Source organism: Brugia malayi, assembly GCF_000002995.4.
Source record: "Brugia malayi strain FR3 genome assembly, contig: Bm_v4_Chr3_scaffold_001, whole genome shotgun sequence".
Lineage (NCBI taxonomy): Eukaryota > Metazoa > Nematoda > Chromadorea > Rhabditida > Onchocercidae > Brugia > Brugia malayi.
The window spans coordinates 678,411-690,000 of record NW_025062477.1 but is presented as its reverse complement, the minus strand read 5'-3'; the positions used below and the strand labels follow the sequence as shown (position 1 = coordinate 690,000).

The following is an 11,590-nucleotide window of genomic DNA, read 5'->3' as shown; positions in this document are numbered from 1 at the left end:
ATCAATGAAAAAAAAGTGATAAGCAGTAAAAAAAAAATATGAAGAGTGGGATTGAAATTAAAAAAAAAAAATTAATAATTAACTAAATTATAAAATTAAATAATGAAGATAAAAGATGAAAGATGCTTCGAAAAGATTCTTTGATCTATCTTTTTTTTACTTAAAAATCTTTACTTTATCTGTGAGTGATTAATTATTGATTAATAGAATGCTAAATCGTAAATTCTCGATAAATCTCGAAGTTGTCACATACCAAAACTCATATCTTGAATCTCGAAATTTTTTTTTTTAAATATCTTGAACATTCAAAACGGGTATATTTGAAAGCTGAATGTTAGTAGCAGGAAGATAACACTATTAATTTGTAAATTATAATTTAGTACTTAAATCCTAGCGGTGAATTTTTATATAGTCTAATCCGAATTGGTTAAGTATATTATTGCTTGTTTACCTGTCATTACCTGTCATCATCTGTTTATGTTTATGACAAAAAAAAAAAAAATTCTCATTTTTGGATTTTACACAAAGACTTCATTCATCATTATAAGATCCCAAAAAAAATGTAACCTTTTCTAAAAATTGTAAATAAAAGGTCACATTAGGATAGAATAATTTGATGTAATAAACAAATAATACGTTTTAACTTTTTATATTTAAATAGTTTATTTTGTTTTCCATGAAAATTGCCTTTGTTTAGAATTAAATTGATATAACGAAGCAAAATATGTATGTGTGTATGTATGTATGTGTGTGTGTGTGTGTGTGTGTGTGTGTGTGTGTGTGTGTGTGTGTGTGTGTGTGTGTGTGTGTGTGTGTGTGTGTGTGTGTGTGTGTGTGTGTGTGTGTGTGTGTGTGTGTGTGTGTGTGTGTGTGTGTGTGTGTGTGTGTGTGTGTGTGTGTGTGTGTGTGTGTGTGTGTGTGTGTGTGTGTGTGTGTGTGTGTGTGTGTGTGTGTGTGTGTGTGTGTGTGTGTGTGTGTGTGTGTGTGTGTGTGTGTGTGTGTGGGTGGTGTGTGTGTGTGTGTGTGTGTGTGTGTGTGTGTGTGTGTGTGTGTGTGTGTGTGGTGTGTGTGGTGTGTGTGTGTGTGTGTGTGTGTGTGTGTGTGTGTGGTGTGTGTGTGTGTGTGTGTGTGTGTGTGTGTGTGTGTGTGTGTGTGTGTGTGTGTGTGTGTGTGTGTGTGTGTGTGTGTGTGTGTGTGTGTGCATGTATGATGAATACAATGACTAGCTGTCCAAAATTTAATTCACGCCTTCAACAAAATACACAAAACACATCCTTGTGCCAGTGGTTAATTTTATTTGGTTTTCATCGCGGAATGTACACACATACATACATACACACATACATACACACACATACATACATACACACATACATACACACATACATACATACACACATACATACATACACACATACATACATACACATACATACACACATACAGGCACATAAATGCATAGAAAGACACTCACAGAATGAGAAGAGAAGTACTTCCTTCTTGAGAAGAGCCATTTATAACAAACACAGATTGATTTGATGGGTAGGCATGGAAATCTAATTTTTGAAATTTCAGTTGAAAAAGAAGAAACTTGAATGAGATTAAAGAAAAAAGTCGTTAAAACTCATAAAAATAGAAGGATCTAAAAAGAATTTGTCAAGTTGAATTTTAAAAATAAAAATGGAAGGAAGAAAAAAGTTGGAATTAGAAGTTTACACCTGATGAAGTTAATAAATAGGTAAAATAATTCCTTTCATTTCATATATCACATCTTCCGCTAGTCCATTCATTTACTCTAATATATCTTCCGCTAGTCCATTCATTTACTCTAATATATCTTCCGGTAATCCATTCCATTACTAAAGCATATTTTCTAGTAGTAAAAAATATCTGTTAACAAACTTCCTTCACTGTTTTAAATTCATCTCTGATATCATAAACTTTTGTTTACTTTCATCATTTAATAGATTAATATTCTAATTTTGTTTACAAATTTTTATGATATGTACTTTTCTCCACAAATTCGATCTCTTCTTTATTCTTCCTTATTCACAGTGTAAATAAAAAAGGATGGATCGGTTAATGGAATAATATATGTGAAATAAACAAATATAGTATAAAATAAGTGGTCGAATCAATGAATGGTTGAGTGAATAAAGAGAATAGCAAGAAATTATATTCATTTGATGACATAATTTTAATTTAATTTTTAATTTATTTATAATTCATAGATTGGCGCGCTATTCCCGTTGCATTATCAAATCACAGGTACGGAAGCATGTGGTCGAATCTGGGAACAGTACGGTATCCAACGTATGGAAATAGCCCTTAGTACGGTAGCTGAACTAAATGCTTTGCTACCTTTTAAGCTTGGTATCAGTATAAGGTAAGTTAAACATATTTAAATTAACATTTAAATAATTTTCCAAACGAATTTTGCTTAGCTTCAACATATAATATTTAATAAATATGATGAATATTAGCAATGAATTATATTAACAATTGAAAGATTTTAAAATTTAAAAGAGTATATTGTTTTTAATTTTAAAAAATTATGAAAATTTGTAATACTTTAAAATTCTGTCTTCTTTGAAAGAATTCAGACTAAACAATTCTCTTCTCTATAAGCAATGAATTATTTTCTTAGCCTCATCGACCTTTCAAAATATTAGCTTATTATAATTAACTATTAGTAATTCATTGATCAAATTGATGAAATACTATTGGTCTACTGATATCCCTGGAAGATATTTAAAGTAAATAATAATATTATTCTGATTAAATATTAAATGATCGAAATGCTCGGCTATATAATAACAATAATAATATGTTAATAATAATAATAAGTAATTGCTATAATAATATATTATATAATATATTGAAAAATAGAATTTCAAGTAATATATTACTTGAAATTCTATTTTTTTCTTGATTAATGATGAATTTGTTATAGTTTATTGATGAAACAAATGAATAATAAACTTATCGACTGGCATTATAAGAAATATTAAATAATCATATACAATAGTTAATCGTTCTGAAAATTTTAATTTAGTTTAGCTGCTATTGAAAGAGATTGATCGAAGGTAGAAGAAGCACTGAGATAAATGAATTAAAGTTTGCTGTCGTTAGAAACTGACTGTAAACAATAGATTTAACTCTTTATCTAATGGACATTGACTTAGAGGAAAGAATGTAATAGCATTTGATTTAGTAAAGAGTTGTAACTCTTGGATGACCTTTACCCTATACATAGAAGTTAGTTTATAACATTGCGTCAGTTGCTTGTAAAAGTGACTGTCACATTAAAGGGCTTCTGCGACATTTTGACATTGCTTAGAATGCTTTAACATTTTGGCTATCAGAGTGAAAGATTATAAGAATAAATTTAGAAATAATTAACAATATATTAATTAATAGACTATATCATTCTGAAAAGTTGAAATGAGTGTTGGATAAATTATTTCTTATTTGAAATGAAATGAAAATTTAAAACTGTTTTGTATTTCTTTAAGGAATATTCAAATAAGACAATCTTTTGTCTATAAATTTTTGTCTTATGGATTTATTAAATTAAAACTATTTTGATATATTATAAATTTATTTTGGTTTTCCCAATGTGTTATTTATGTTATCAATGTTTAGGTGATAATAGATTGATGATAACATTGTATGGATTGATTATCTTTTATTAAAGCTATTTTAATTATTTCTACTTCTTTTTCTTTTTTTTTTTTAATCTCAATGTAAATGACAATTACGTAAAATGATTACATCGAAATGAGTAACTGCTACAAGTCTAGGAAGTTACTATGACAAATTTAAAGAAAAGTTTCATCTTCGATTGAAAATTCAGGAAAAAAAAAATTGTCATAAGCAAAAAATTATTTTCTCTTGTATCATCTTGATGATATTTTAATAAATCTGGTTGATGCTAGAACACGAACTATTTGATGATTACACTAATGATTCTCGAATTAGTTTAAATCATATTTATAAATGAATAAAAAGATTTCATTGTCATCAAATTGATTACTTCACTATTATCAAAATAAACTAAAAGCTCTCTCGGGTCGGACATTTGGTTTTTTTTTTTGTTGACTTATGAGCATCAGTTAATGTGATCTGTTTGAATATGAGCGAGAAATATGGTGAAAAAGAATATTCCAAGTTTATTTGAGACTTCAAAAACATATTTGTTTCATCCGTATGCAAAAATAAAATATCCATGTGCAATTTTCTTTTAGTAAATTCAAATTAAACTCAAATGGGATATCATTTTGAATATAATTGAACCGATATAATTTTTTTTTTTTTTTTTTTGATCAAGCAAGACTAAAAATTACTAAATTTATCCAAGCAATTCTAATCTTTTTTAGGGATTCCTGTTGGACAGATCGTATTGCCATGGAGCAATCTATTGCATTTCTACGTGAAGGTGTTGGTCAGTGTTCGTGTACTTCCACACCAGGTTGCCAGAAAAAAACCGCTCCGGTTGTAGCAGTTGTTGGTCCAGCAAAAAGTTCCACCACAATTGCGGTACAAAATTTGCTGCAAGTATTCCATATACCTCAAATTGGTTTGTTTTTTTGCATGAAAGTTTTCTACTTAAGCTAACTTTTTAAATTTTTAAAACTTGAATTTTTTTTTTTTTGCTGAACAAAAAAAAAAAAGAAAAAAATTACACTATTTTATTTTATGGATACTTTTTTCATTTCGGAATATTCAGGATATGGTGCAACAACGGCTGATCTTTCTGATAAAGAGCAATATGGTTATTTCATGCGTGTGGTACCAGCGGATACGTGGCAGGCTAAATTGGTTGTTGCAATGTTGGAACACTTTAATTGGACTTACGTAGCTGTTGTTTATTCCGCTGGTTGATTTCTTGTACATTATGCCTGAAAAATGGATTTAATTATTAATTAATCTATTTCTAAGCATTGTTTTATTTTCAGTATAATGTAGAAACTGTAGTAAATATAGCTAAATCAGTTGACTGAACTAAATTGCCAATATATTTGTTGAATTAAAAATATTAAATAATAAATATTGAAAGATTAAATTCTAATTTTTCCTGAAATTTTTATTAATTCCTATAGTTATGTTTAAGTTATAGAAGCAGTGAGAAAAAAATAAGTTCAAAATTTTTTTTATTATAGGAAACTATGGTGAAAAAGGATTTGAAGAATTGGAACGAATGATTAATAATGATCTATCAGAAAATGTTTGCATTGCATATTCGGAAAAAGTAAAAAGTTTAGCGGAACCGGCTGAATTCGACAAAATTTTAAATTCATTAAGGTTAAAAATAAACGAAAAGATTTGATTATAAATTATCAAAAAAAAATGCATGAATTTTTCTTAATGCTATAAATCATAATAAAAATTTATGGTACTATTTTACAGTAGTCAAAAATCGGTACCACAAGTAGTCGTATGTTTTTGTGAAGGTCTTACAATGCGTGGAATGTTTAAAGCACAACAACGTCTCCGAAGAAGAAATCCGGAAATGCGACCATTTCAATGGATTTGTAGTGATGGTTGGAATGATAGATTAGACGTGGTAAATGGCGTAGAACTTGAAGCTGCCGGAAGTTTTTCCATTAGGTAATAAGTATCATTTACAAAAGATATAATTATTATGAAAAAAAAAAAAAAATTTACGGAAAGTTTTTTCTTTTTCTTCTTTTATTTAATTTTAAATACGTTTCTATTTTATGTAAATTTTTACATTTTAGGATACATTCACCACATGTAAAATGGTTTGATCAGTATTATTTCTCCTTAAATCCAGAAAATAATACACATAATCCATGGTTTCGAGAATTTTGGCAAGAGAAATTCAGTTGTCAATTTACAGTTCCTAAAGATGATTTTGAAACAAAAGTTTGTACTGGACAAGAGAATCTTGCAATAAATTACAAACAGGTAAACAATACGGAACAAAAATTAATAGTTTTCTTTTTAGTCTAAAATTTGATTTAAAAATTTGACTTATTGTATAGCTATAATCAAGTTAGCAAAATTAGATCAATTATTAATACTAATGCATTTGATAATTAACAAGTAAACATTAAAATTATACATTAATTTTGTATACTTTTCATAAATAATCATTTTATCATTCTCTTTCTCAGTCAATAATTCTGATAATAAATTTTTTTTAATCCAATTTTCCACTAATCTCTAAAATGTTCCAAAATTTTTAGGATGCAAAATTGAGTCAAGTTGTAAATTCAATTCGTGTTGTTGGATTAGCCCTTCAAGCATTGTACAACGATCGTTGTAGAGAAAATTCAACAATGTGTACGGAAATATTTGCATTAAATGGTACTTTACTTCTCAAATATATGCTCAATGTTACATTTGTTGATCAGTTCAATCAGGAAGTTTATTTCGATACAAACGGTGATCCACCTGCATGGTACATTTATTTGTATTATTTTAATTTATAATCTTAAAATTATATCACTTATATGAATGTGTCAGTTTTTGATTATCATACTATAAATGAATTTATTTTTTTGTGAAAATTTTTTTTGTTTTCTGAGGTATATTTTTAATTAGGTATAAGTTTATTTCATTATCTGATCGATAAATGCTATAGAAAGGAAATTTTTTGTAAAACTTTTAAAGTATTATAATTTTTTTTTTTTTCAACAAAAAAAAGAAGATAAGTAAATTAGAATTTAAATTTAGGTATGATGTTTTAAACTATGTTGGTGGTGAGGAAGGTTTTCGTATGGTTGGTGAATATCGAAAAAAACGTCTTGGCAAATATCGTTTAAAAATTACAAAAAGTGATATTATGTTTTATGATAAAACAAATCAAATTCCAGAATCAGTTTGCAGTAAACCATGTAAAATTGGACAACGAGTAAATTTTATTATATAATTTTCATAAAATAAAATTTTTGTGAAAAATCAATGTAACAATAAAAGCAAATCTTTTTTCTTCTTCCTATCTTTGCAATCTTATAAAAATAACAATAATCGATTGATATATTCTTAAGTTATAAAATTTATTAATTATTTATACAATTAAAAAAAATGCCAATAAAAATAAGCTTTTCAATTTAATAATTTTTTTTATCATTTTATAGCAACGTGAAACAGCTGCTTGTTGTTGGATTTGTGAAGATTGTTTATCTCATCAAATTATTGACTATACGACACGTACGTGTCAGAATTGTACACTTGGATGGTGGCCTAATGATGATCATACAAGTACTTTTTTTTTTTAGCTCTTTCTCTTTTTGCCATTAAATTTTCATTACTTTTTATTTTCAAATTTTGAAAGATATCTATCTCATTCATTTAAATCATTTTTTTTTTTTTTTTGGTCAAATAATATACAAATTTTCAGCCTGCTATCCTTTGGTACATGAAGGACCAGATTGGTCATCTACAGGTATCATCCTAGCTTTATTACTTGCATCATTGGGTATAATAATGACATCATTCACCGTATTAATATTCATTCGTTACAATCATACACCTGTCGTGAAATCAACAACCAGAGAATTATCTTACATAATTCTAAGTGGTAAGTATTTGATAATTTAAAGTATTATTCCTCTGTTAACTTTTTCTATGTAATTTAATAAACGTAAAAATAGCGTAAAAATTTATTTTAGTTAAAAAAAAAAAAAGTAATTTATTTAATTTGAATAAACAAATCTAACTTAACTATACCCTGCTATATTTTCGATACAACCTCATCACTCATTGTTATTATAAGCATTAGGTTATTTAGACTACTCTTTAAATTCTTTTACTGAAATCTCTTTTTTTTTTTTTTCTTCTTTCAATTTAGTTATCTACTAGTTAAGCGTAAAAATTAATTTCAATTAATGAATTAAAGCACTTTTAATAAATTAAAATTCTATTTGCTATTTATTTTTTCATACATTTTTCTCATTGTTTATTTTTAGGTATTACTATTTGCTATGCAGTATCATTTGCTGTACTTGCTACGCCATCATTTATAACGTGTTTTATATCACGTACGCTACCTCCTGTTGCTTTTTCAATGATTTATTCAGCACTTCTCACAAAAACAAATCGTATTGCTCGTATTTTAGCAGGTAGCAAAAAACGAATTTTAACAAAAAAACCGCGTTTCCTCAGTACTGCATCACAAGTAAGCAATTTTTCTTTTTTCCTTTTTTTTTTTTTTTTTCATCAAACTTTAAATATTTAACATTTGAAGATAGAAAATTTAAAAAGAAAGGAATAAAAAAACTAATAATGAAGATAAATAAAGAAAAAAAAAAATAAAATAAAATAAAGATTTCAAATGCTTTGAATACTGCAAATTGTATCAGAATAAGGAGTGTAATGATTTTAAGTTATTTAAGTTTTTTTTTTTTTTTTCAATGTTTGTAGGATAGGATATAAATGAATTTACTTTTATCTTCTTCATCATTTATCTTCATTATTAGTTTTTTATTTCTTACTTTTTAAATTTTCTATCTTCAAATGTTAAATATTTAAAGTTTGAAGAAAAAAAAAATATTACAATTAATGATAAAATTTTGAGTTAATAATTTTAGAAATTTTTACAGGTGGTAATAACATGGATTGTTATTTGTATTGAATGTGTTATTGTTGCTGCTGGTGTAATGGGTGAAATGCCACAAGCTGGTTTTGATCCATATTATCAACCTCAACGTATGGTACTCGTCTGCTCAACCACAACATTTGCCTTTTTGACACCATTTTTCTGGAATCTTTTCCTGATATCACTTTGTACATTGTATGCAGTTAAAACGAGAAATTTACCGGAAAATTTTAATGAAGCAAAATTTATTGGTTTTACTATGTAAGTTAATTTATAAATTATATTTTAGATTATTAAATGATATACTCATAATGTTATCAATCATTATTAGTGTTTATTTGCTCATTAGATTATTGATTTGATTTGATTTTATGATCTTGATTGATTGAAATGAAAAAAAAAGAATTTTTTATTTCTGAAAATTAAATCAACGTAATATTTTCATAATTTTTATTATTTTTTTTCTTGTTTGTTTACATTATAATAAATTTTGTTTACATCATAGTAAGTTGATAATAACAAATACAAATATGTACAACAAAATTATTATGTTTTTCTTTTTTTTTTTTTTTTTTTAGCCTCGTGCATTAAATTTAGTGCAGTTTGCTTAGTATTCTCTCATCATTCATAGAAATTTTTTTTATAATTATTTTAGAATAATTTTTGTTTTTTTTTTTTTTTCAGGTATTGTACTTTGGTTGTTTGGTCAGCATTTATTGTTCTTCATTTTGGTACAACAAATAAAGCACTCACTATGAGTTTTTCATTCAGTCTATCAGCCAGTATAGCCTTAGTATTATTATTTTTTCCAAAACTTTATATTATTTTATTACATCCGGAAAAAAATGTTCGAGCAAGTTATACAACAACTAAATTGATACGTTGCCATTTTGGTAATTCACAAACAACAGAAAGAACTAGCAAAGAAACAAATAATTGGAAATCTGGTTCCAGTCAGCATTCTCTTTCAAGGTAAATATTATTTTCAATTTTATAAAATAAAAATGATACCTAAATATTTCTATTAATTCTATAATATCGCTGATAATCAATTATATTTATAAGAATTTATAAAATATTTATTGATAGATTTGAACTTTAAAAAAAAACGGAAAAAAAAAAACAGTTTTAGGAGTGAAGCTGGATCACAGATCAGGCATAGCTGTCGAAAACGGAAGCCATCAGTTTATATAAGTCAAAGTCCATCACAAGATGCATCAACACAAACTGAATCTAGCAAAATAACTTCAAAATTTGCTCGAACATTTTCTATAATTAGTGGTAGTCTTGGAGCTACTGGTGCTACTAATGGTACTCAACGTGAGGTTAAACAATTAGAGGTAAATGATGAAGTGCAAGAATTAATTGATTCCTGTCGACGATATCAGGTAAACAATAGTTATTCTTCCTTATTTATTCATGAAATCTTATCACAAAGATTTCTATGATAATATAGAAATATAAAAAATAGATCAGATCAATTCAAATTAAACAAATGCAAAATGTAGTATTGCTCTGAATTGTATGCTAAATATTGCAAGCATTTTTTAAACTAAATATTTAATTTTATTTCTTAATTTTAAAGTTGAAAAGAAAAAGAAAAATTTTAGTAATATTTTGTTTATGTAAATTAGATTTCATATATTTTGAGTTCATTTTAAATTTTCTCAAGCTTTTGCTAATTTTTTTACTGAAAATTTTATCTTTTTTTTTTTTTTTTGGGTAGATTTCACAAAGTGAACGATTGCATGGCTCCGTAAAAAATTTATTATTGGTTGAAAAGGAAGAAAAAAATGAAAATATTGGTTGCCTGATTGCCGGTTCAATGCAAACCGTTCTCAATACAGTTTCAAAACAAGTATTACCCATGGGTTCATCACTACCACATACTCAAGTATCCAACGAGGATAGTAAATTTGAGCAGGTTTGTTATAATTTTAATTTATCTATGTATTATTAAGTTAAAGTAATATACTACCTACTATAGTAATAGTTCTTGTTAATTTGAGCTTGTTTTTGAGGTTAATTTGAGGCTGATTATTTTTGATAATTAATTGAAAATTCATGACTTGTTTACAATAATTAATACAACAGATAACTTTTTGTCCAGAATTATACAATAATTGAAATGCAGAAAAAAAATGAGAAAATGTAGTAAAACCAAAAGGAATGATAGTCAAAACAAATAAAACGATAATAAATGTGAATGATAATAATTTTTATAGCTAATTTTGATGAAGAGCAAAGATCATATTAATCATAAAATATAAATGAGAACTGCTAAAAGCATAATTAACTTGATGGATTTGACTTTTCCTTTTTTTTTTTTTTGATATTGATTCGATTATTTGCATCCTTTCTTGTAAAGATTTTTAGAAAAAAAAAATAAAATTTTGAAATTTATCTTTGATGCATTCACTCAAAAATTATTTCAGCTATTGAAAAGTTGTGGTATGGAACCTTTGCAGTTGACAAATGCGACACCACTATGATCAGTTATTCGATCTCTCATTCTTCTTCCATTCATGTATATTTATCGCAATTCTCATTTTTTTTTTTTTCTTTTTTTGTTGTTGAGATCTTCAAATCTCTACACACTTATTCTTGATTTGAAAAAATTTAATAAGTTAAAAAAAAAATTGATTTAAATTGTAAGACGTTTAATTTTTAAAATTAAATAGAGACAATTAAACAATTAAATCTAGAATTTAAAATTTCAACATTACAAGATCAATCAAATTACTCCTACTCCTTGTCAAGTATGTAATGATATTCTAAATCTTAAAAAAAAAAAAAAAAGAAAAAGAAAATTTGAAATATTTTCTTAATCAATCAAATTACTTCTACTTCTTGTCAGTTAATTAAATTAAATGATCAAAATGAACTGAAATTTTCTTACTTTTGATAACCATTCCATAAATAATATTTACTTATTCCATTTGACTCAATAATACTGATCTCATTTCTTATCACCATATATGGTTTGTATGTGATACGTGTTCTCGAAAGGGTTATCTTATTGAT

General features: G+C 26.3%; 1 protein-coding gene across 1 annotated transcript; it reads left to right on the top strand.

The window, feature by feature from the left end:
* Window positions 1-4,407: 4,407 nt before the first annotated feature.
* Bma-mgl-2 (metabotropic glutamate receptor subtype 5a (mGluR5a), putative) lies at window positions 4,408-11,058 on the top strand (the record flags this gene model as incomplete). The annotated part of the gene is made up of 15 exons (XM_043079601.1): window positions 4,408-4,579; window positions 4,730-4,879; window positions 5,163-5,304; window positions 5,410-5,610; window positions 5,742-5,931; window positions 6,213-6,427; window positions 6,703-6,880; window positions 7,107-7,230; window positions 7,370-7,549; window positions 7,938-8,146; window positions 8,571-8,827; window positions 9,251-9,538; window positions 9,699-9,954; window positions 10,293-10,490; window positions 11,002-11,058. The coding sequence occupies 15 exons, from the start codon at window positions 4,408-4,410 to the stop codon at window positions 11,056-11,058; spliced, it is 2,817 nt and encodes a 938-aa protein (XP_042935535.1).
* Between the last annotated feature and the right edge of the window lie 532 nt (window positions 11,059-11,590).